Source organism: Aphelocoma coerulescens, chromosome 4 (assembly GCF_041296385.1).
Source record: "Aphelocoma coerulescens isolate FSJ_1873_10779 chromosome 4, UR_Acoe_1.0, whole genome shotgun sequence".
Lineage (NCBI taxonomy): Eukaryota > Metazoa > Chordata > Aves > Passeriformes > Corvidae > Aphelocoma > Aphelocoma coerulescens.
In genome coordinates, this window is record NC_091017.1 from 52939377 (window position 1) to 52961960 (window position 22584).

At 39.7% G+C, this 22584-nt stretch overlaps 1 protein-coding gene across 2 annotated transcripts in view; it reads right to left on the minus strand.

Moving 5' to 3' along the window:
- SLAIN2 (SLAIN motif family member 2) overlaps nucleotides 1–22584 on the minus strand; it is a 39779-nt gene that overhangs the window by 12049 nt on the left and 5146 nt on the right. For both annotated transcript variants that reach the window (XM_069014166.1, XM_069014165.1), the window contains exons 2-6: nucleotides 17693–17841; nucleotides 7648–7812; nucleotides 6085–6246; nucleotides 4490–4849; nucleotides 2242–2379 (exon numbers count right to left, since the gene is read on the minus strand). In XM_069014166.1, coding sequence (XP_068870267.1) covers nucleotides 2242–2379; nucleotides 4490–4849; nucleotides 6085–6246; nucleotides 7648–7812; nucleotides 17693–17841 — 974 coding nt within the window. The remainder of the gene's footprint in view (nucleotides 1–2241; nucleotides 2380–4489; nucleotides 4850–6084; nucleotides 6247–7647; nucleotides 7813–17692; nucleotides 17842–22584) is intronic.

A 22584-nucleotide genomic window follows, 5' to 3' on the forward strand; every position in this document is an offset into this window, starting at 1 on the left:
CTATAAAACTGTAAGAGGAATTGTCTTTTCAGAAACTTACTGGATTCCTAGCTCATTTTTGAATGCCAGCAACCATAGCAAGTTCAGTATTGCAGCCACAGCAAATGTGCAAGTAAATTATGAACCGCAAATCTTTGACAAGGAGCAAAGTAGTGACCTCAGGTGGCAAGCCAGCATCCTTGCGAAGGTAAGCTCATGCAAAACTAGCAGGTGTATGAGGAAGCTTCAAATCCCAATACCCAGAAATAATTGCCAAGGGAAAACAAAAATTTGCTGCAATTTAACAGTGCTTTGTGCAAAGTGACAAAATATAAAACCAATAAAACAGAAAGTATACAATAAAAAAGGACACAATTCTGGAAATTTTTATACAATGTACAGTTTTGCAGAAAATTTTTTAATCCAGACTAAGCAAAGATACTTACTCATTGACTTCACACACAAACCGTTTTACGATTGTCAATAGCAAGACTCTGACAAACATCTGTAAGAGCAGGGAAACTGTAAAAGCTAGAAATCTGGCCTTTATTAATGATACTTAACTTACATTTAAATGTAAGTTGGTCTAGAGTGGTTCACATTTGGGGAAATAGTCTATGAAAGAGAAGCAAATTCACCTAGTAATTCTTAATGCATCCACAAGTTGAAAAAAGAAATATAAACACAATCACACCACTTTGGCTCCTGCAGTGAAGTAATCGACTAAATATTGAATACTGAGACTTCTGTTGTCTGATCTTTCCAGAAAGTTTAACCATGAATATACTTTAAATTCTGGAAATAGCCTTCTAGCTAACTAAATTGCTCTCTATGCTCTTCCCTTCCCAGTTTACTCAATTGTAAAGCACCAAAAAATATCTGTAGAGATTTTTACTAAAAATATTTTTTCCTTCACTTTCTTTCAGGTCATTTTGAGAATTCTTCGAATCACTGAAATAGCACATCTGTAGACCTGCTGTCCAACTGTTTCGAGTACTTTATACTTTGATAAGCCTGTCTAACACATAACAGTCATGCATTTGAACTACACTGATGTCCTTTCAGCTGGAAATTCCACCAGAGTGTCTGCAAAAGGTGGAAGAAGAGGGCCAAGGTGAAAGGATGCTGGAGTAACTTACATGAACAATGGTAAAGTCACACTAACTTCTATCTACTACAGTATCACACACCTGGGACTGACTGCCCACACAACCCTTACATCTGCTCTGAGTCTGTACAAAGACAGAAATCTTGTGGTCTTTGGCATGGTCTGTATTCCTTATTCTGTACTTAACTGTATGCAGTAGCTTTAGCACATTGTTTTGAAAGTTTTAAGACAACCAATTAGGTATGCCACAATACCTTCACTGTTCTGTAGGTAAAATACCCCTTAATTCACAAACATTATTTTACATTTCCTGTCAAATATTTAGATTACTGATGAACTTTTATCACAGCATTTTTATAGTTCAAAGCTCTACACATAATAATATTCATAATGTGTTCTTCCCTTGAAAATGTCACACAAAGTTATTAAATTCAGAAACTTGCTTTAAAAAAATGGTCAGGAAATATTTAAACAACAGGACCTGGCAATATTGACATGTAAACACTGAATATTTAATTTTCATTTGCTTTGGCTTCTTTAAGGTCACCATTTTTAAGAGATTTGTGAGAATAGCAGCATTCTCATATCAGCACTTTTGGACAAACTAGGAAGCAGGAGTCCAGCCATGGGCTAACGTGTTTTGTGAGACACAGGTTCATCCAAACCTTTTTTAGGAAGTAACTGACACTTGAAGTAAATAAAATTTGCAACAGGATATATAATCCATGTGCCAAAAAAAAAAAAAAATAGAAGGAAAGAAACTGCAGACAAGAGTTAATTTAAAGTATAAAACTGAAATGAACACTTTCAGGTCATGTTTTACTAGTTTAAAAAAAAGCAATTAACATTATCTAGGTGATTTTCAGAGCCTAGAAAGAAAACAGTTTCTGACATGTCCAAATACTATATTTATATTCTTCATATTACTTCTACATATACTTTTAGGAAACTATGAATGCCACCTTAATAAGAAATCAGATGTTTTTTGAGTATTTTGTGTACCATAAAAACAGATTCACAAAGGCCTGATTAAAAATCAAATTAGCATCTCCAGTGTGGCCTGCAATGTTTTGCTTTGCCATGAGACTGGAAGACAGCCGAGTACCATCACTTAATTCTGAAATTTACATTGAAGTAGCACTAAAGGTACTTACTGGCTGAGGCTTGAGGTTGAATGCGAGGTATTCCTCCATTTGGCACTTGGAAGTTTGAGTCACTTCTGCTGTTTTTCACAGACTCAGCTTGGATGTTAGATGTCCTGGACAAGTTTGGAAGACTACGCCTTAGTTTTTCTGTATGAAATAATACAAAGATACCACAACGTGTCATCTGATGCTGGACAAAGGTCAGATTGAGAACCCATAGTTGAACTCCAAATGTGACACAAAACATTAGCCATTTAAAACTACACTGCAATTTAAAAGTGTGTTTTGTTACATTAATTCTTCTCAAATCTATCACATACAAAATACTTATGTATCTAAAAAGGCAAGAATGAACATTTTTCACCTATGGTGAAAAAAATCAAGCATATTGTGTTTCGGAATCGAAACACATCTGGATTATGGTTCTCTGGCTTTTGTTGTACTACTATGAAAGCTGAACAGACAAACTTAATTTGCAGTTTTGCACAGTTTTCAAATTATTTACCTGCAAAGTTATTTGTAACAAAATGCTTGCCTGAAGAGTAAAAGCAACATAGTTGTCTGAGTAAATTTTTGAGACTGCCTTGTCCCATATCAGTCCATTTATACAACAAATAACAACCACCCACTTGGAAAGAACCTCTTCATACACAGCATTCAAAATTATTGAAGTGTCCAGTTATGCTTCATCTTTCACATATGACTTGACTTATCTACTCAGCTAATGCTGATACTTCAGGGGCCTTCTAATATTTGTACCACTGTTCACAGAATATGGAAAGATGCCATTAAGTATTTCTCAAGTCTAATGACATTCTGTGTATCTCCAACCCATGCAGAGCTGGGTTGGTAACATATTTCGGACAGAAGACTGCAGATGCCTTGACAGGATGAGTGGCCAACCTGATTCTGAAGAGGGATGCAGGGAAGAAGTATGTTACCCATGCACAAGCACTAAAAGTGAAAACAAAACTAAGCCTGCATTAGCTGAATATTCCAACAAGTGTACTTTCTGCCCTTAGCAGTTTGCACTGCTTTGCACTGCAGCTGATACACTGTTGAACCCTGTCAACCAAATTTCCCTCCAATCATTCTAGAAAAATAAAATTAAAAAAAACCAAAAGAGAAAACCTGAACAACTCTTCTTGGCTGCTGCATGATCAACTCTGAATAACCAAGCAACACTCAACTGCACAAAAACCACTGCAAGATAATTCCTTGGAAGTGTTTCAGAAACACATGATCACACACTCTATTTTGATACTTCTGGTAGGTGGGATACTAGCTTTTGGTACCTTTTCTCTCATAGGATATTTTTATTGCAGCTCATCTAGCATGCATTAAGACTTTCATTTTAAGAAATGAATGGGAAAAGAATTCTCAATTAAGTCAAAATGTAATTCATTAGCTTTCGTGTTGTACATTTTCCTGGATACCTAAAATTTCCCCAAACCATTATTACTAATAAGAGGAATTCTTAATATCTAAATGTATATTCTTTCTAAATTTAAAATCTTACTTGCCAGATAAAAACGATGTTTGTTGAAATGGGAATATGCTTGCAAAATTTCATCCCAGTAAAAGGAGTTTCTGCCAGATTGCTACCAGGAGAAAGTACATTCAAGAAGGAAAATCGTATCAGGATTATATTATTTTGTTCTATGCCAATATAGTGTAATTGCACTGAATTTACTGCAAACTTTATTATTTATTATGCAGCAGTTTTCACAGCTTGAGATATCTAAAATACCCAACAAATGCATGAGGTTAAGTACTAATGTTTTTAAGACTATGTTCATGATTGAAAAGTTCTGGAGTCCTGTGCAACCAGAAGAAAGCGTTCAGCTGCCTCACAGGCTACAGGCATGTATAAATCGCCACAGTACTCTTATCTGACCACAGTTACTTTCCTCTGCGTTTTATTCTGTCATCTGCAAGGCCTAACCCTAGCAGTAAATGATAGTTTTCCTGCTTTATTTTAGTGCATTTGCCTGCCAAATATAGACCTTGGTCACTATGAAACTCAATTATACCCATTGACTGGGTAAGATCTAAAATAAATATAAGTCTATCAACTCATCTGACTGTAAGGGTGTCCCAGAGAACTTCAGCTTTGCTTGCTCTGCGATTTCTTCAGCAATTCAGAGATTAAACCATGATGTTACACAGGCACATAGTTTTAGGACTGCACACTGCTGGAACTCCTTTAGAGAAACTACGCAACTACTTGTGTAATGAATTTCGAGCAGTTTTTTACCTTCACTTTTGACATTACTAGTTTGCAAGTCTGTAGGATGGCCTTGAAGCGAAAGACGAGGTTGCTGTAAACGGCTAATCATAGGCTGTGGTGACACTCTACTGTACTCTATGCTTCGAGCAGGTGATCGGGAGCGAGGGGAATTTCTTGGAGATTGTTTTGGTGAAGGCCAGGGAGAACTGCGAGGTGATGGTGAGAACCTGCTAACAGCAGGGTGCACTGTGTGATGTGTGCCATCTTCCTCATCTTCTAAGCTCTGTGCATCAAGCTCTTGGTCGCTGAACGTGCCTCGCCGGGTGGAATTGCAAGAGGAGCCAGAACTACGCCGAGAAGCTGTGGCTGCGTACTCTTGCCGCAGGCCTGGCAACAAAAACGTTGTTTACTTGCTTCCAGCCCACAAATGGTTCAAACTAGAGACAGTGCACACAGATATCTGCACAGTTCTCAAACTCAAATTTGGCTCACCTTAACTCCTGTTATTGGAGGCATTAATAAATTCTGATTAGTACCAAAAAGTTATCTACCAGCTAATAATGACCGGAAATAAGTAGGTGAGCTCATTCCTTTTCCTAGTACAGCTGTCATCAATCTAGGTGTGTTGTGTATGTACTTGTTCATCTCCTCTCCCAGGCTGGATACCAGCAACAAAGGCTACATCATAATTTTGGTATCATGTAACATCCTGTAACAATTATAGCAGCCACAACAAAAGTCTCTTGCAATGTATTAGTGAATCTAACCAAAAAAGTAACATGATAAGCTACGCCTAGAGAAACTGGAATTGTTAGATCAGTGGTCTCGGAAGCATGGTGCCAACACCCCTACGGATACGCAAACCAATCCACTGGCATACAGGAAGGAAATTCGGGACAACTAGTATTTTTAAAACAGCATTTATCTTGTCTTTATTTCATATTTTTTTTAATTATAAATTTGTGTATATTTGTGTATTTTTGTGAACGTTATACATTAGCGTAATACACATATATAATTTATTAAAAAGTACATATATTGGGCATTTGGTTTTGGTTTTTTTTCCCAATAAGGATGAGCAATAACAGTCTAGAGACCACCTAGTTAGACAAATGAAATTACTACCACTTTCTGCAAATTCAGAGGGACAAAAAGACAGTCTCAACTAAAGTTCTAATGAAAGAGAGACATCTATATAGGTGCTTTTCTTAGCTATTCTTTGCCATATTGACTTTACGTTTTAGTGATTTAAATTATGGTTTAAGCACTGATGTGAACAAGACTGGATTACATCGGGAAGGCACCATCTCCTGAGAAGAATGGTGATAGGCTGTAGTCAATTCTAACAACCATTCTTTTAGCAAATACTGTATCTTAAAAATTCATACTCTCCAGCATTTTTTAGTCTATTGTTCCTAAAGAAAACTTCCACACAGCAACTTCCTTTCCTTAGCCTGGTGGCTGAAGTCCTTAACCAGCTTTCTCGAGTGAACTATATTTGTACATCCATAGTAGAATCTACACCCCTTTTCCAATCTTACTAAAAGTGCTACTGCAATTATTCAATTTAAAAAAACCCCCAACAGCTCCACTTTGATTTCAGGAAAAAAACGCTCACTTACTTTCTTCCTGCATTCGTGCTAAAATTTGCACATCTGTAACATCATTTAACTTGTAATTAGACCCAATAGAGTCTTCATCTATCTCCGATGCACTTAATTCACTGTCCAGAGAGGACTGTGGACTTAGCGGAGGATTTCTATCTCCTGAAATTTTAAGATGACCTGTGGAAAGAAAATAAAGTAACAGGAATTGCTGTTATTAAAACAAACAAACAAACAAAGGCAAACTGCATTTCCTTTCCTAGTAAAAGAACCACCAGTCTGAAGAGATTGCTACTGAGACAAATGTGACATTTGAAACATTTGATTATTTTATTGCAAACCTAGGTTGAAAATGTAACTTACAAATCTTAGCCATTACCTTCTAAAAATGGGCAACTTTATAAAATCATTGCAGTAGTGTCAAAACAAATTAGTGGCATGTAATTTGGTCTATCATACCATGTTTCAACTGCTAAGAAGTTTGCACAGCTCTACAAAAAAGCAACTGCATACCTGGTTCCATTTGTGCTTTCATTCTCATCTCTGCATACTACCCTGTAATATTGTAAGTTTGACTGTATCTTTCTTAACAATAAGGACTTGCTGATCCAATGAACTGATTCAATTTGGAATGCTTAAAATACAGTTTATCTGAAAATACTACCTGTTCCACCTACACACCTTTGCTAAACTGTAACATGGAAACTAACAAGGAAAAACTTCCTGTTTGCTGCCTTCTGGCTGACACCCCATTGCCTGTTACATCTCTGTCCCCCAGGCAGATATGTCATTGTAGCACAATGCAGAGCAGAGCTACCGAGATTAAACCAAAAACTGGGTAATGGCTCTCGTGCAGTGCAGGCTTCTGTAAAAGTCCACAGTGAATTAGTGATAGCTGGATTGTCAATGTAATGTTTTTTCACCTTCCCTGTAAGCTAATTCAAATTATATACAATAAGCCAACAGTCTAACTTCAGAGTAGAGATACGTTCCAGGCGTCAATTTTTCTCATGCAGAGGAAGTGTCTACAGTGCAGAATAAAAGTACAAAATATTGCCAGAAGTTAATGCTTACACTGCTGGCTGCAAAGTCTCATGGAATGCTTAACTGCAATGCGTGCTTCTTCCTTGTATTATACTGTTCACATCTCAGAGGTACTGATGGATACACTGCATACCAAACGTTTCAGTTAGTAAACAATGGGATAGTTGAAAAGACTTCACAACTACCAACCCCTAGCCTTTGAACACCTACCATGGAACTTACACCCCTGTCAATTACAGGGTGAATTCCAGAAGCCACTTGGAAGTCCACAGAATGAACTCTGTGTGTTTTGGTCTAACTGCTAATATGTATCAGTGATTTCTGGGACACGGACACCCAAAGAAAACATTTTACATGTATCTCATGACAGTAAGTATGTAAAAAAGCTTTTCCGAAAAAGCTTAAATACATCCTACAGAACACTGAAAAACTCTGGAGTCTTTCTTATTCTAGTTTGATGCAAATGTTGTCTATCTGAGCATGTTTGTGAAAGGAAAAGGAGGAAGTAAGGAAAAGACCAGACACACACTGACTTACCTGAGGTACCAGGAGGTATGAGCTGTTTCACTAAAGCAGATTTCACTGGTGTTGAGGAGGGAGAGTTGAAGCCACTGCTGTAGGGGCTACCGGTATTTGGACTATAGGAACTTGCGTAACTGACTGCACTGAAAGGGCTGCTGTACAAACTCTGTCTCTTGAGAGCTGCAGGAAAGAGGGGAAAAGTGATGAATTATACTAAATGAATGAAAACCAAATACGATACTGTATTATGTCTTCCATGTGATTTAATTACTATGCAGTTCAAGTAGAAAACTTCAGTCACCACGAAGTTTTCCCACTGCTTTCTTCACCCCTAGATATAACCATAATGCAAAAAGAGTGGGAGAAGAGGGCAAGACAAAATAGTGAAAAGTCTTTTCCTTTTAGAAGTCAGATCTAAGCTCACTGCAGCTGATGTCTTTGAGATGCCCAGCATAGGTGCTTGGAAGCAGGAGGGCAGTAGTACCTCAGTTATACTAACATATATCCTATACTCAATTACATACAAACCAGAGCACACCACGAAGTCACATTCTCCAGAACTCTCAGACCTGTCTAGATCACACAATACTTCCACAGTAACCCCAAGACTGGCACCACACAACTAAGCAGTATCACCTACAAAATTTCCCTAAGCAAATGCTAAAATGAAAAACCATTAAGTAAGGCAAATGCTTGTGTTTGTATTTCTGGGTACTATGAACCTACCAGACTAAAGCAAATTGACTATTTCCTCCTGTTAACCTTCTGTTCTAATGACTTGGGATTTTTTGACCATAGGCTTCGGCCTCATATGCAATATAAGATCTAAACTGGGTGCTTTCCTCTGCCATGTTTCAATGTTGAGGTATTTTCAGATGAATTTTAAACACTGGTGAACATTAACAATGGTAAACAGTAAGATACTGCAATTCCACTGGTTGTCAAGTGTATTACTTGTTTAGTTACTTAATTGACTATTTAGTTCAAAAATTTACATTTTTAATATAACAGAAAACGGAATTTCAAAAGGGGTAGTGGGATCCAAAAGATATTTACACACTTTTGCTAAAAATCAGCTCCTTCACTGCTGGAAGTGTATTTATAGAGAAGTGTATAAAAGAACAAATTAAATTGCAAAATGTTAAGATGAAAAAGCTAGAAATCCCAACTTGATAGTACATAAATCCAGATTAGCTTTAGTTGCAGCTCACCCAGCTGCTGAAAGTAAGCTATTAAAAAATACTGTGTGACATTTCTCTTAGTGAAAAGGGGCTTCAATGTAATAATTAGGCTACTGATAGCAGTGGACAGAAAAAAAACAGAGTAATTGAACCCAAATTTCCTTACTAAAAATTATTGTTGCTTTGATATTAGAAGCCAAAACAGACTACAGTTGCATGAAATGCTGCTTTCAGCAGCAAAGCTTTGGCTGCTCCTCCCACCCACTTTGCTCTTGGTCACTATATCCTCAGTTGTCCAGTGCAAACAATGGTGGGGCTGCACTATTATCTGACCTACTGAAGTAGATTTAAGTTGAAAAATATCTAGAGTATTTTAACTGACTGCATCATTTAATCAGTTTTTAAGAGTGCCCCCAAAAAAACATACTGTCCAACCTAGCCCATAGCAGAATGTAGTACAGAGGCAAAAGCAGCAGAAATTAAAGCTGACTTTGCAGCAAATTCCTAAAATTACACCTCATGTAAAGATCCTTTCTAAACCAGTTAATATTACCAGTGTTTTAGTTAGAGTGAAAAGACAGTTATAGATGAAGGATGGAAGGTTTATATTCCAGCTTCCACTGCAAGTCTTAGATAATAGGTGTTAATTTTAGCAATTTGTGAATTCACTGAATTCTAGCAAGTATTCATGAGGTACCTTCAATTTATTTTGAGTGTCAAAAGGGAAATCTCTATTTTATTACAAAGCTCAGTAAACAAAACCAGCAATTACAAGTCACTCTACGCTGGGTGATTATGATGAGGCTTTTGATAACAACTTCTGGCATTCACAAAGGAACCCCAAAGCATCTATTCCAATTGAATCTTTGTTGTCACACCAAAAAAAAATTTACTTTTCATCTCTTGCTGAAAATATCATTAAAAATCCCTAAAATGTAAGTCTGCACAAAAGTTCTTTCTTCTGTATTTATTATACAGATAAGTATTGTAAAATACTAACCACAAATTAGAAAACAATTGTACTACTGTATAGCCTTCAAAACAGGCTCTTTGTATACATCCATAATGATACAAAGTATTTGATCATACACAGATTTTTTTGGGATGAAACTTAGCATGCTTTTGCTACATATAAAAAGTTTGCTCTAGTATGTGGTAAGACTTGATACATACAGTAGTTTGCATCGTAGCTAATGTGAACCTTCTTCAGCATGATACATTTTCCCAGGAAAAAAAAGTTGGATTCAAACCATTTTTCTGGACCACAATTCCTAAAGGTTTTCCTACAGGGGTTTCTGTAACTCAGGAAGACATTGCTATTTTTACAAATAGAGATAAGGTCTTAGGAGCGTCAGACAAAATTAACAAGACAGGTAACTAATTTGAACATTAAAATGATCCTAATATTAGATGAAACAGTGGCTTACAAAAGATTGCACATTAGCTTTCAAAACGCCAGACGGGAGGGTTGACAATCAACAGCTTTATTTTAACGTAAATTTTCTTTTATAACATCCAGAAACAGTTTGCAGCATCTAATTCCTTTTAGCTGTGATTTTGCTGAAATGGTCATGAATCTCGCTTTCGCTGTAGGAAATAGGAAAATGTGAGTGCAGAATATACCTAAAGTTCCCTCTAGTCTGAACACACTTCCAATACTGAGCATGACTTGCTCTACAGTTGTGAACCTGAACTAACTACTGACAAGGCCCTGTCCATCAGTAACTGCTCTCAGTAGCGTGGAGCTGAAAGCTGCTCTTCCCTCCTTTATTATTATGCAATGAAAAATATAATGAAAGAAGAAAATGTGAAAGACGAGAGTACATTTGAGACTGAAAAAGAGGAAAAGATATTAAGATTAGAAAGACGTAACAACAGCAACTGACAATGTAAAAATAGTCAATGCAAAAGAATCATCAGCAAGGATTCAGGAAAGTTAAGCAGTGTAAAAAGCCTTATCCATGGAGACTGGGACCAGAATCGATGAACTGCACCAGTAGCTACTAATAGGTTAGGTGATGGGTCCATGAGGTACAAGTACTATGCAAAATGCAAGTCACAAGATACTCCTGAAGTTGCGGAGTAGGAAACACACACAAAGTTACATGAAACACTACTTGTCTTCTCCAGTGGAGCTCCCTGCTACCCTAAATCTGTAAAGGAGGCTGGTTGCTCTAAAGGACAATTTTCTGTTTTGTTAAAAATTCATTTTTACGTGCAATCTTCTCCAACCAGCATGTGCCCATCTTTTCTACTGTAAGTATTTCCACCTATTAGTACTATAGATGAATTGTGGTATTCTTGCAAGTATCACTGCCAGAAGCAGATCCTCAGGTCTAGGGGAAAACAAAAAAAATAGGTAAAGTTACCTAAACACATTGTTTGATTGTGCTAGTTTGAAAACAAACCAGTGAGAGGCACCAAGTCAGAATAACAATTTAATGGAAATTAAAGTAAAGGAAAAGAAAGTAAAAGAAAATACTGACAGAGTCAAGATACAACCTGAGTCCCTATTAGGCAGGGTAGTGGTAGCAGTCTGGTGGAATGGTGGCTGCAATCCTCTGAAGTGGTGATCCTGTAGTAGAAGGGGTCTGCTCTTCCTCAGAAAATCCAGCGGTGGCTGTGTAGCTCCTGTCCTCTGGAAATCCAGTGGAGTCCCTTTGATGCTCAGAGTCCCAGTTATATCCATGATGGGATGCTTGGTTCCTCCCTCTGGGTGGAGCATCTCACAATGGGGTAATGAGTCATGAGGCCAGGTGTTGATTAGGCTCGTTAACAGAAGATAGTCCGGAGGGAGTTATCTCTGAGTCATGCAGCAGGACAATGATGGGCCATTAACAGAAAGATAGTCTGGGGGGAGGAGGCAAGGAAGACACTGCCCCACCTGATTTCAACAGCTCATGAGGATGGTAATAGAATACACCTCAACCCAGGACATTATCCACCCCTTATTCTATTACCATCTACATCATCCCAAATCAATACCTTCTTAAACTCTAGACACACATACATATATATATATATACAATGAAACCCTACACACCGTTCTCACCTAAGATTAGGTCTCCCTGTGGTACACAACGGGTTTCCCCATCTTTTTGCATTACCCACCAAGTGCAACCAGGTCCTTGAGCAAAGACAATCCCACGGATGGGTTTGCCTTTGCCTGAGGTGGGATTAATCCAAACAGTCTTTCCTAAAATACCTCTCAGGTGTACCACAGGGACTCCATCTCCATCCACTGTGTGTAAGGGTTCAGACTCGGCAGGACCAGCTCGATTGATGGACCCTCGGGTATTGACCATCCAGGTAGCCTTCGCTAAGTTCACTTCCCAATTTTTGAAGGTCCCCCCACCAAGTGCCTTTAGGGTGGTTTTAAGTAGTCCATTGCAGCGTTCAACTTTTCCGGCAGCTGGTGCATGATAAGGAATATGATATATCCATTCGATACCGTGTTCTCTGGCCCAGGTGTTGATGAGGCTGTTCTTAAAATGAGTCCCGTTGTCTGACTCGATCCTGTCCGGGGTGCCATGTCTCCACAGGACTTGCTTTTCCAGGCCCAAGATGGTGTTCCGGGCTGTAGCATGAGGCACAGGGTAGGTCTCCAGCCATCCAGTGGTTGCTTCAACCATGGTCAACACGTAGCGCTTGCCTTGGCGAGTTTGGGGAAGGGTGATGTAATCAACTTGCCAGGCTTCCCCATACCTGTACTTTGACCATCGTCCACCATACCACAGAGGCTTCACCCGCTTGGCCTGTTTGATTGCAGCACAGGTCTCACAACTGTGGATGACCTGTGAAATGCTGTCCATGGTAAGGTCCACCCCTCGGTCACGGGCCCATTGGTATGTTGCATCTCTCCCCTGATGACCAGAGGCATCATGGGCCCAACGAGCTAGGAATAATTCTCCCTTGTGCTGCCAGTCCAGATCCACCTGTGATACTTTCACCTTGGCAGCTCGGTCCACCTGCTCGTTGTTGCGATGTTCTTCATTAGCCCGACTCTTGGGTACGTGTGCATCCACGTGTCGAACCTTCACGGCCAGCTTCTCTACTCGGGCGGCGATGTCCTGCCAAATCTCAGCGGCCCAGATGGGTTTCCCTCTGCGCTGCCAGTTGGCTTTTCTCCAGCGAACCAGCCATCCCCACAGAGCATTAGCTACCATCCACGAGTCGGTGTAGAGATAGAGCCTCGGCCACTTCTCTCGTTCAGCAATATCCAAAGCCAGCTGGACGGCTTTAAGCTCTGCAACCTGACTCGATCCACCTTGTCCCTCGGTAGCTTGTGCAACTTGCCGTGTGGGGCTCCATACTGCAGCTTTCCATTTCCTGTTAGTGCCTACAATTCGGCAGGAACCATCAGTGAAGAGGGCATAACGTCTTTCAGTCTCCGGTAGCTCATTATATGGTGGGGCTTCCTCAGCACGAGTCACTTGCTCTTCCTCTTCTTCAGAAGATAATCCAAACGTCTCACCTTCAGGCCAGTTTGTTATAATTTCCAGAATCCCAGGGCGATTCGGGTTTCCAATACGGGCACGCTGTGTGATGAGAGCAATCCATTTGCTCCATGTGGTGTCAGTGGCGTGATGCGTGGAAGGAACCTTTCCCTTGAACATCCACCCCAGCACTGGTAGTCGGGGTGCCAGGAGGAGTTGTGCCTCTGTGCCGATTACCTCTGAGGCAGCTTGGACTCCTTCATAGGTGGCCAAGATTTCCTTCTCTGTGGGAGTGTAGTTAGCTTCAGATCCTCTGTAGCTTCGGCTCCAGAATCCCAGTGGTCGGCCACGAGTCTCACCAGGCACCTTCTGCCAGAGGCTCCAGGACAGACCATGGCTCCCGGCTGCAGAGTAGAGCACATTCTTCACCTCTGGTCCTGTCCTGACTGGGCCAAGGGCTACCGCATGAGCGATTTCCTGTTTGATCTGGGTGAAGGCTTGCTGCTGTTCGGGGCCCCAGTGGAAATCGTTCTTCTTGCGGGTAACCAGGTAGAGAGGGCTCACGATCTGGCTGTACTCAGGAATGTGCATTCTCCAAAAACCTATGGCGCCTAGGAAAGCTTGTGTTTCCTTCTTGCTGGTCGGTGGAGACATCGCAGTGATCTTGTTGACGACCTCGGTGGGAATCTGACGTCGTCCATCTTGCCACTTTACTCCCAGGAACTGGATCTCTTGGGCAGGTCCCTTGACTTTGCTCCTTTTGATGGCAAAGCCAGCTTCCAGGAGAATCTGGATGATTTTCTCTCCTTTCTCAAATACTTCCTTTGCTGTGTTTCCCCACACGATGATGTCGTCGATGTATTGCAGATGTTCTGGGGCCTCACCCTTTTCCAGTGCAGTCTGGATCAGTCCATGGCAAATGGTGGGACTGTGCTTCCACCCCTGGGGCAGTCGGTTCCAGGTGTATTGCACACCCCTCCAAGTGAAAGCAAACTGGGGCCTGCATTCTGCTGCCAAAGGAATGGAGAAGAAGGCATTGGCAATGTCAATAGTGGAGTACCACTTCGCTGCTTTGGACTCCAGCTCGTACTGAAGTTCCAACATATCCGGCACAGCAGCACTCAACGGTGGCGTGACTTCATTCAGGCCACGGTAATCCACCGTCAGTCTCCATTCTCCGTTGGACTTACGCACTGGCCATATAGGGCTGTTCTGGTTCAGTGGTGGCTTGCATGGGGACGCTGACAGTGCTTTTGGTTCCTTTCTCCTCTGAGTCAGTCTGCGTAGTCATGGACGCTGTTGTTTTGTATTTGGTTCCTTTCCCCTCTGTGATAGTCTGTGTAGAGATGGACGCTGTTGCTTTGCATTTGGTTTCTTTCTCCTCTGTGTCAGTCTGCGTAGAGATGGACGCTGTTGCTTTGCATTTGGTTTCTTTCTCCTCTGTGTCAGTCTGCGTAGAGATGGACGCTGTTGCTTTGCATTTGGTTTCTTTCTCCTCTGTGTCAGTCTGCGTAGAGATGGACGCTGTTGCTTTGCATTTGGTTTCTTTCTCCTCTGTGTCAGTCTGCGTAGAGATGGATGCGGTTGCTTTGCATTTGGTTTCTTTCTCCTCTGCGACAGTCTGCGTAGAGATGGATGCGGTTGCTTTGCGTTTGGTTTCTTTCTCCTCTGCGACAGTCTGCGTAGAGATGGATGCGGTTGCTTTGCGTTTGGTTTCTTTCTCCTCTGTGTCAGTCTGCGTAGAGATGGATGCGGTTGCTTTGCTTTTGCTTCCTTTCTCCTTTGTGACAGTCTGCGTAGAGATGGGTGCGGTTGCTTTGCTTTTGGTTCCTTTCTGTGTGGCAGTCTGTGTAGACATGGTATTTGCTGCTTTGCTCCTTTTTACCTCCTCCTCAAGCAGACGTTGCACCACACTAAGTAGCGTTCTGTTTCTAAGCATGGTGTACACAATGCAGGCCATGGAGAAAAAAGAGAATAGAACTGACAAGAAGATTATACCATCCTTAACATCCAGAGGGAACTCAATATTTTCAAAAACTGCTGTGCCTGGCCTGAAAGGCTGGAAGAAACCACTCTCTACTCCTCCCACCAGGGGCTGGGTGCGGTTGTTGAAGAGATCCCAGACAGAGGAGCCCAGACTAGGAAAGCCAAACAAAACTGAGTGTATATTCCGAATGGTATTCATTGCCTCGCAGGTTATTATGCTATAGACATAATAAACCAATAAAGCAATTCTCATACCAGTCCCTGGTTTTAACAGGAGTAACACAACAGGCAGATAGTTCCCCATGTGAGGAAAAATATAGAGAGCAAGATACAGAACCCATGCAGACAAGCTGAGCACCATGGTGAATAGGTTTCTGTTAATACAAGATTGTAATTCTGACTTTCTCTCAGAGCAGGCCCCACGTTGGGCGCCAAATTATGTGCTAGTTTGAAAACAAACCAGTGAGAGGCACCAAGTCAGAATAACAATTTAATGGAAATTAAAGTAAAGGAAAAGAAAGTAAAAGAAAATACTGACAGAGTCAAGATACAACCTGAGTCCCTATTAGGCAGGGTAGTGGTAGCAGTCTGGTGGAATGGTGGCTGCAATCCTCTGAAGTGGTGATCCTGTAGTAGAAGGGGTCTGCTCTTCCTCAGAAAATCCAGCGGTGGCTGTGTAGCTCCTGTCCTCTGGAAATCCAGTGGAGTCCCTTTGATGCTCAGAGTCCCAGTTATATCCATGATGGGATGCTTGGTTCCTCCCTCTGGGTGGAGCATCTCACAATGGGGTAATGAGTCATGAGGCCAGGTGTTGATTAGGCTCGTTAACAGAAGATAGTCCGGAGGGAGTTATCTCTGAGTCATGCAGCAGGACAATGATGGGCCATTAACAGAAAGATAGTCTGGGGGGAGGAGGCAAGGAAGACACTGCCCCACCTGATTTCAACAGCTCATGAGGATGGTAATAGAATACACCTCAACCCAGGACATTGATAAAACTTTCAAATGTGTCCATTTCACAGGGAAGTTTCCTGCCATTCTGCTTCAGCTATGAATTTTTAAAGATACCCTAAGAATTTGTGGTACTTCTGGAACACTTCTACTCAGTTCTGAAAGAAGTTAAACCAGAAACAGAATTAGGTCAATCAACTGCTATCCATTCTTAAATACTCAGTGGTATTCAGATTCCCAAACTTGTATCATCATTCATAAATGCCTGTGATCTGAGTGCTTTTCGTTGTTTAGAATCTCAGTCTTTGCCTGTACCAAGCCATAGATTATGTTAACTGTTCAGGTACATTTTTATTAGACATTTGTCCAGGCAGCACAAAAAAGCACAAAAAATAGGGAAAGATCGTAGGTGACTCACACTAAGGGCACTTTCACCACTATGCCCATAATTTTTACAAGAATAAAAAACAGATTCAAATTTTATTAAGAACAATTTCAGCACAAACCAGAATAAAGACAGAATTGCTCCATAAAACAATACAAGGATAGGAAAAAAGTTACAGTCAAATAAACTCAGCACAAAGTTTACGTTCCATAGAAAGGCGGTGGCCATTGGAACCACTACTGGAACTGCATGTTCATACACCCTTAGCTCAAGTCCAACCATTCTGCTAATTCCTGAAGATAACAGTTAAACATGTAGCAGTAGCAGACTACAGAAAGATGGAACAGGAAAAGAATAGCTATTAATAGCAAGAAAGTAAGTTGTCTCAGCATCATTTAAAAAAAATACGTTCCAACAAAGAAATAAAATAAAGCAAGAAACCAGATGGACAGAGAATTCTAATCAGATCTTCAGCGTTTTGCTGCTGGTTTGACATAAAAAAGGCTGGTAGGAGAAGGATGGAGAATGCAGACTTTCATTCTCACAGGGTCAAACATGCTCCAGTTTTGACTATAACCAACTAGTTAGTATTAAGGAAGAATAATGAACCCTGGGGTTTTTTTAATGTGACTGTAACTAGATCTCAAGTTACTGGGGATGGAAGGAAAAGAAATCAATATCATCTCCCCAAAGTATGCAAAAATTTAAACCTCAATTTCCTTAGATGAAATAAAATAGGTAATCTAGCAGAAAACCAAGTTCCATGCTAACATACTGACAAGCACCTAAAAATTATGATACCTTAATACAGGCTTCTATTTAAAAAAAAACCAAGAAAACTTTCAAGTTAAAAACATTGTTTTTTCCTGAAAACATCTGACCAAACTATGCAGGTATTATAGAACTCTGAAATCATGACTCATGATCTAATGCCTTCTTTCATTTTATTTCATTCATACAATCCAGAAAATGAGTAGAAATTAATGACTGTTTGTAAACCATAATGAAAGCTTTAGACACAAGTAATTGATAGATGTCTTATCTCACAACCATCAGCTAATTTTGACTCTGTTTCAAAATAAATACACACAACCCAGTGGTTTTAGTGTGCAGAAACTCACCCGACATTGTTTGTTCCAGCTTGTGGATCAGTGATTTCTTAGCACATTCAACATCAGGACTTGGGTAATCCAGTACCTGTCTGCACCAAACTAATGGACTGATACATTTTTGCACTGGATTCAGTTTCTTCTTTGGAGATGTATATAACCTGGAAAAGAGAGAAAATATATAATTTATGAGAACAGACAAATGAGCATAAGATCAGCATGCAAGAAAATACCACATAGTATGCCGTTTCTGTTTTTATACTCTACCTACACTATAGTACAATCCCAAAAGATAAAGAAAGCACAGATTTGACCCTAAAATTAATCATTTTGGATAGAGTATAACAGTGATAACATATGGCTACCTAAGGACTTCAGACACTTTATGTAGATGGACAATTTCACAATGTCACATAAACCTACAAATGAGGATTAATCTTTTCAGATTCACCTGAAGGAAGGAAATTAAGCACTACACAATAAAGAACTCTTGTTTTCCTAAACAAAGGAAGCAATAAGCATCTTAGTAGCCAAGGAGCAGTGCTAAAGTACACAAAACACAACTACTGTTTCAGTAGCCTTGAACAATACACAATTTATTTTTATTTATTATTTCTATCCTAGCACCTGATCTTTTTGTCCTCTTTGAACACAGAACAAAGGGACTATCTCTGTCCTAAGGAGGTATACAATCAAGCATTAGCAACTAGGAAAAAGAGATAATGCACATAGGAGAGTAGAGAAAAATAACGAGATTATATTGTTCTGCCAGATGTGCTGGCAGATGTGCTTTGTCAGCATCTCCATTCATTTATTTTAACATCAGCATTCCATGACTGAAGAAAGTAGCAGTCCAGTTTAAAGGCTGTAGAAATTTAGCTGAAAACATCTCCTCCCTCAACAGACAGATTAAAGGAAAAGTCATAACCAATCACACACTCAAACCAGGGAACTTTAAGCCTTACTTTGGACTAGAACCAAACTTGGAAGTGTGGTTCAGCAAAAGACAACAGTGAATTGCAAGACATACAATGCTAACTAGAGATTATGCCATGTGTAGAAACAGCTAAACGAGTTTCTTCTAGGAGTAATGGCAGACTTCATATTCCAAGTGAGTATGATTGTATGCCATACAGCGTAACTGAGGAACGCCTGACAGTCTAATCAGACATGCTTCTGTACAAAACATATAACAAAACTTGTTCCCTTTATGCCAATGACAATATCAACACAGAAGTTATTTCCCACAACTTTCATCTCTACAAGATTATTTCATCTCTCATCTGTAACACTAGAACTTGAACTCTGTTTGTGTTACAATAGCTTTTAGAGATTTTTTGTAATTACTACCATTAAGTTCACTTCTTACAAAAGCTTCCCAAGAAACATGTCTAAAAAACAGTCATCTTTGTTAAGAGCAAGCTCCAAAACACTCTAACATTGAAATTAGCAAGCTATGCTTGCAAATCCAGGAGAGAAAATATCTATTGGCTGCCAGGTTTTAAAACAAAAATGAAGCTGTTTGTTACAGTCCAAATACTCACTGCCACTTACTGTAGTTCAAGGGATTTATGCTTTGGCCAATATCATGTTGTCTGTTATAGCTGATTTTGTAGAAATTCCCACAATCTTCACAGGCACTCAGCCTAGAAGAAATGCTAAAACTCTTCATGTATTTATAGCCCTGAAGATCCTTGAAAAGCACAAGAGTTGCTCAATTTTCACAGTTGTGTAAACAATGATGCCACTTTCTCTTATTTCTATGACTATCTCCATAGCATTAAAAGTAATGTTTAACATTTACTATCTAACACTTTAAATTTATTGTCTTTTTAGTATTTGCCTGTACTCTTTTCTGTCCTAAGGTATGCTTATACAATACAAAGAAGTGTCAAAGGCAACAAAGCCAAATTTTGTCCAGTACAGGCCAGACTCACTCCTAGTTCTCTGGATAGCTGACATGCCTTGCTGCGTTTGACAAGTTCCATGCACGTTCGAAGTGTTTACAGTAGTACCCAGTATAAAAGGCAAGAAATTAAAGTGCATGTTCTCTTTGAGAAACACACAAAAGGGGTACCTTCAACAAACCTAAAAGAATGTTCTAATCAAAACTGCACCTGGTATTTTAAGCTTCAACTCATTCTTTTCAGGAATTCCCAACTGTTGCATTTGTTTCACAAGTAGTTTATTTACTGAAGCAATCCAGGCTCACACAGTTCCCTCTTTTCCACCTCCCTTTCTCACCAAATATATACTGCATATTCTTCCACCTCTTCCCAGTCAACTGTTTTCCTTCATCAGTCTTTGTTTCATAACTTAGACTTTAAGATAGAACTTGAGAACATACGTATTTCATGCAACTCCACTACCTCTCAACACACACATGTACATTGATGCAGTGACAAAACAGCTTTTTCAGGGCAGCTTCTTGTACATCATGCAATTATGAAGCCTCATTATAGAGCGGTGATCTTAATATCCCACCTGACAAAGAATAGCCAATCTCAAGTTTTGTGACTGACTTAATTCTACTTGCTTTGCCTAATTTGGATTTTACAAAAACCAAAAGGACCAAGAGCAAGGCTAAGAATCAGAGTGATGCCTCTATTACCTCTTCTTCTCTTCCCTCCATCAGAAAAAGAACAGATATATATGAAGCATGTACAAATAACTTCACACAGCTAAGTGGTCTTCCTTATCAAACTGTTTGACCCAAAAGACATAGGTCCTCCTTAGCTGAAGAACCTTCCAGAAGAGATCCCATTTGTACCTGTCAATGCATTCTACAGCAATACAACAGCACTGATAAGCAGCACAGCAACTCCAAGACTGAAGATTACCAGCATAACTTCATACATCTTTAACCACTAATAATCAACTCTCTCAAAACAGGAAGTTAAAAACAATTGAGGAAGCTGACAACTTACAATTACCACCCATACTACAAATGTTAACACACCAGAAACATATACTCCAATCTCTCCACAACAGAGTAAAGACTCTACAACTCAGTGACACAAGGTAAAGTAGAAGAAAATAGTATATAAAAAGGAGCTCAGGAGCTTTGATTTACTTTGAAACAACACTAAGAAGACCAAACACTATGATTCTGCTGCAGCCACTAATATTTCCTTCTTTTGGCTCTTGCTAACTATACCACAGCAGCACCAACATGAGGCTGAGAGCAGCCAGAGGCTCTCCTGAGATGCAGCAGAGAAAAAGGCAGAGCTTTTGCAGGAAGACTGCTGTGACTACAAGTATATATGATGTCAGCCAAATGGGGCAAGCTGCAGCATGCTGCACTGGGACACAGCTGAGTCAGAAAGGCTTTGAAGAAAGAGGACACATCACTGCATTAGGAGTGGAATATCTGTGTATGGATTACGTCACCTGAGGAACAACTCCCAGTACATTAAAATACAAGAGGCTAGTTGCCACAGGCATGAAAGAAGAAGCCAAGATTCTAACTGGGGGAAAAGAGGGAGAGTCTTTTTTTATCAAAATCCTTCCACTGCTCAGTATCAGAGAGAGGGAAAACATGCAGATGAACGTGAAGTCACAAATCTGAATTAGAAAGAAGATGGCAAGTGGAAGGAACTTGGAGCTAGTGCTCACTTATTTTAGCTACATTAGCTTTAAGCAAAAACTGGTAGGTGTAATAAAGGAAATTAACTGGGAGCATACAAAACAGGATGCATGGAAAAGCAGGATGAAAAACCTGAAAACATCAAGAAGAGAAAAAGCTGAAATCCCACGACAGATCAGTAAGAAATGCGTAAAATACAAGAAGGAAATAGGACAATGAAAAGCTACTGAAAACATATAAATCAGGGGACAGTAATACTGGACAGTCCCGGAAACAGATAATTTAGAACACAACGGTGTCAATCTAAACTCTTTTAGGACAATTTAAAAGTTTCAGGAAACCCTATCTGAAGTGGCTTAAGTAAGTCAAAATTTAAGACAAATTTTGAATAGACACATAAAGATCTGAAAAGCATCGCTGGCTGAAAGAAAAATCAATCACAAAATTAAGTGTCATCCTCCCTGCACTTACGTGGCCCACAGATTTCCTTTCCTTCTCCCCACCCCACAAAGGTCCTATGTACAGCTGTAGCTGAATGAGATACACATTGCTTAGCCTGTAATTATTAGTTTTCAGCTCTACTTCACAGAATGCTTTTAGTTCCAGGAGATGCACAAATTACAGCAAACTCCAGTCTATGAATATAAACTCCAGGATGTGAATACTACAAAAATGCTTTGACAGTCTCATTAAACCTTCATTTTAGAAGTGGCACATCTCAGCTATGCAATGCGATTTTTGCGTAGAATTAAGAACATCCAAGAGGTTGCAAAGTGGAATTTGGAACACAACTATCTTTCTCTGCTCAGCAATTAAAGATAGTTATGCCCTGGCTAGTTGCTGGAAATTACTGGCATTATTCATTTCCTCATCCAAAAGAACATGTTGGTGTCTGAAAGGGATGTTGTAGATGGGAAATGGGCAATCAATAACACCATCCTGTAGCTTCCCTAGAACCATCAGAGAAATTGTACAACTCTCCACTATTTAAGAAGCGTTTCATAAGAAATTTTTTAGAGCATATGTGCTCAAACACAGCATTGTTGATACTTACGCAGAAGAGAAAAAAGTTGAGAAGTTCTGTGTCCTACTAAATGTGTTCCAAAATAAAATTCTGCTTAATGACTTTGCTTGGGAGCTCTAACACCTACAAGTAGTAGAAATGTGAATCATGCCTAAACAATACATAATTATATAGTAAATTTCAGTAATATCATTAAGACAGTAAAGGAAACTCGTATCAAAGCTTTCATTATATCGAAATATCAAGCATGTTTAAAAGCTATAACTACCACAGAAGAAGACAGAAGTGGAAAAA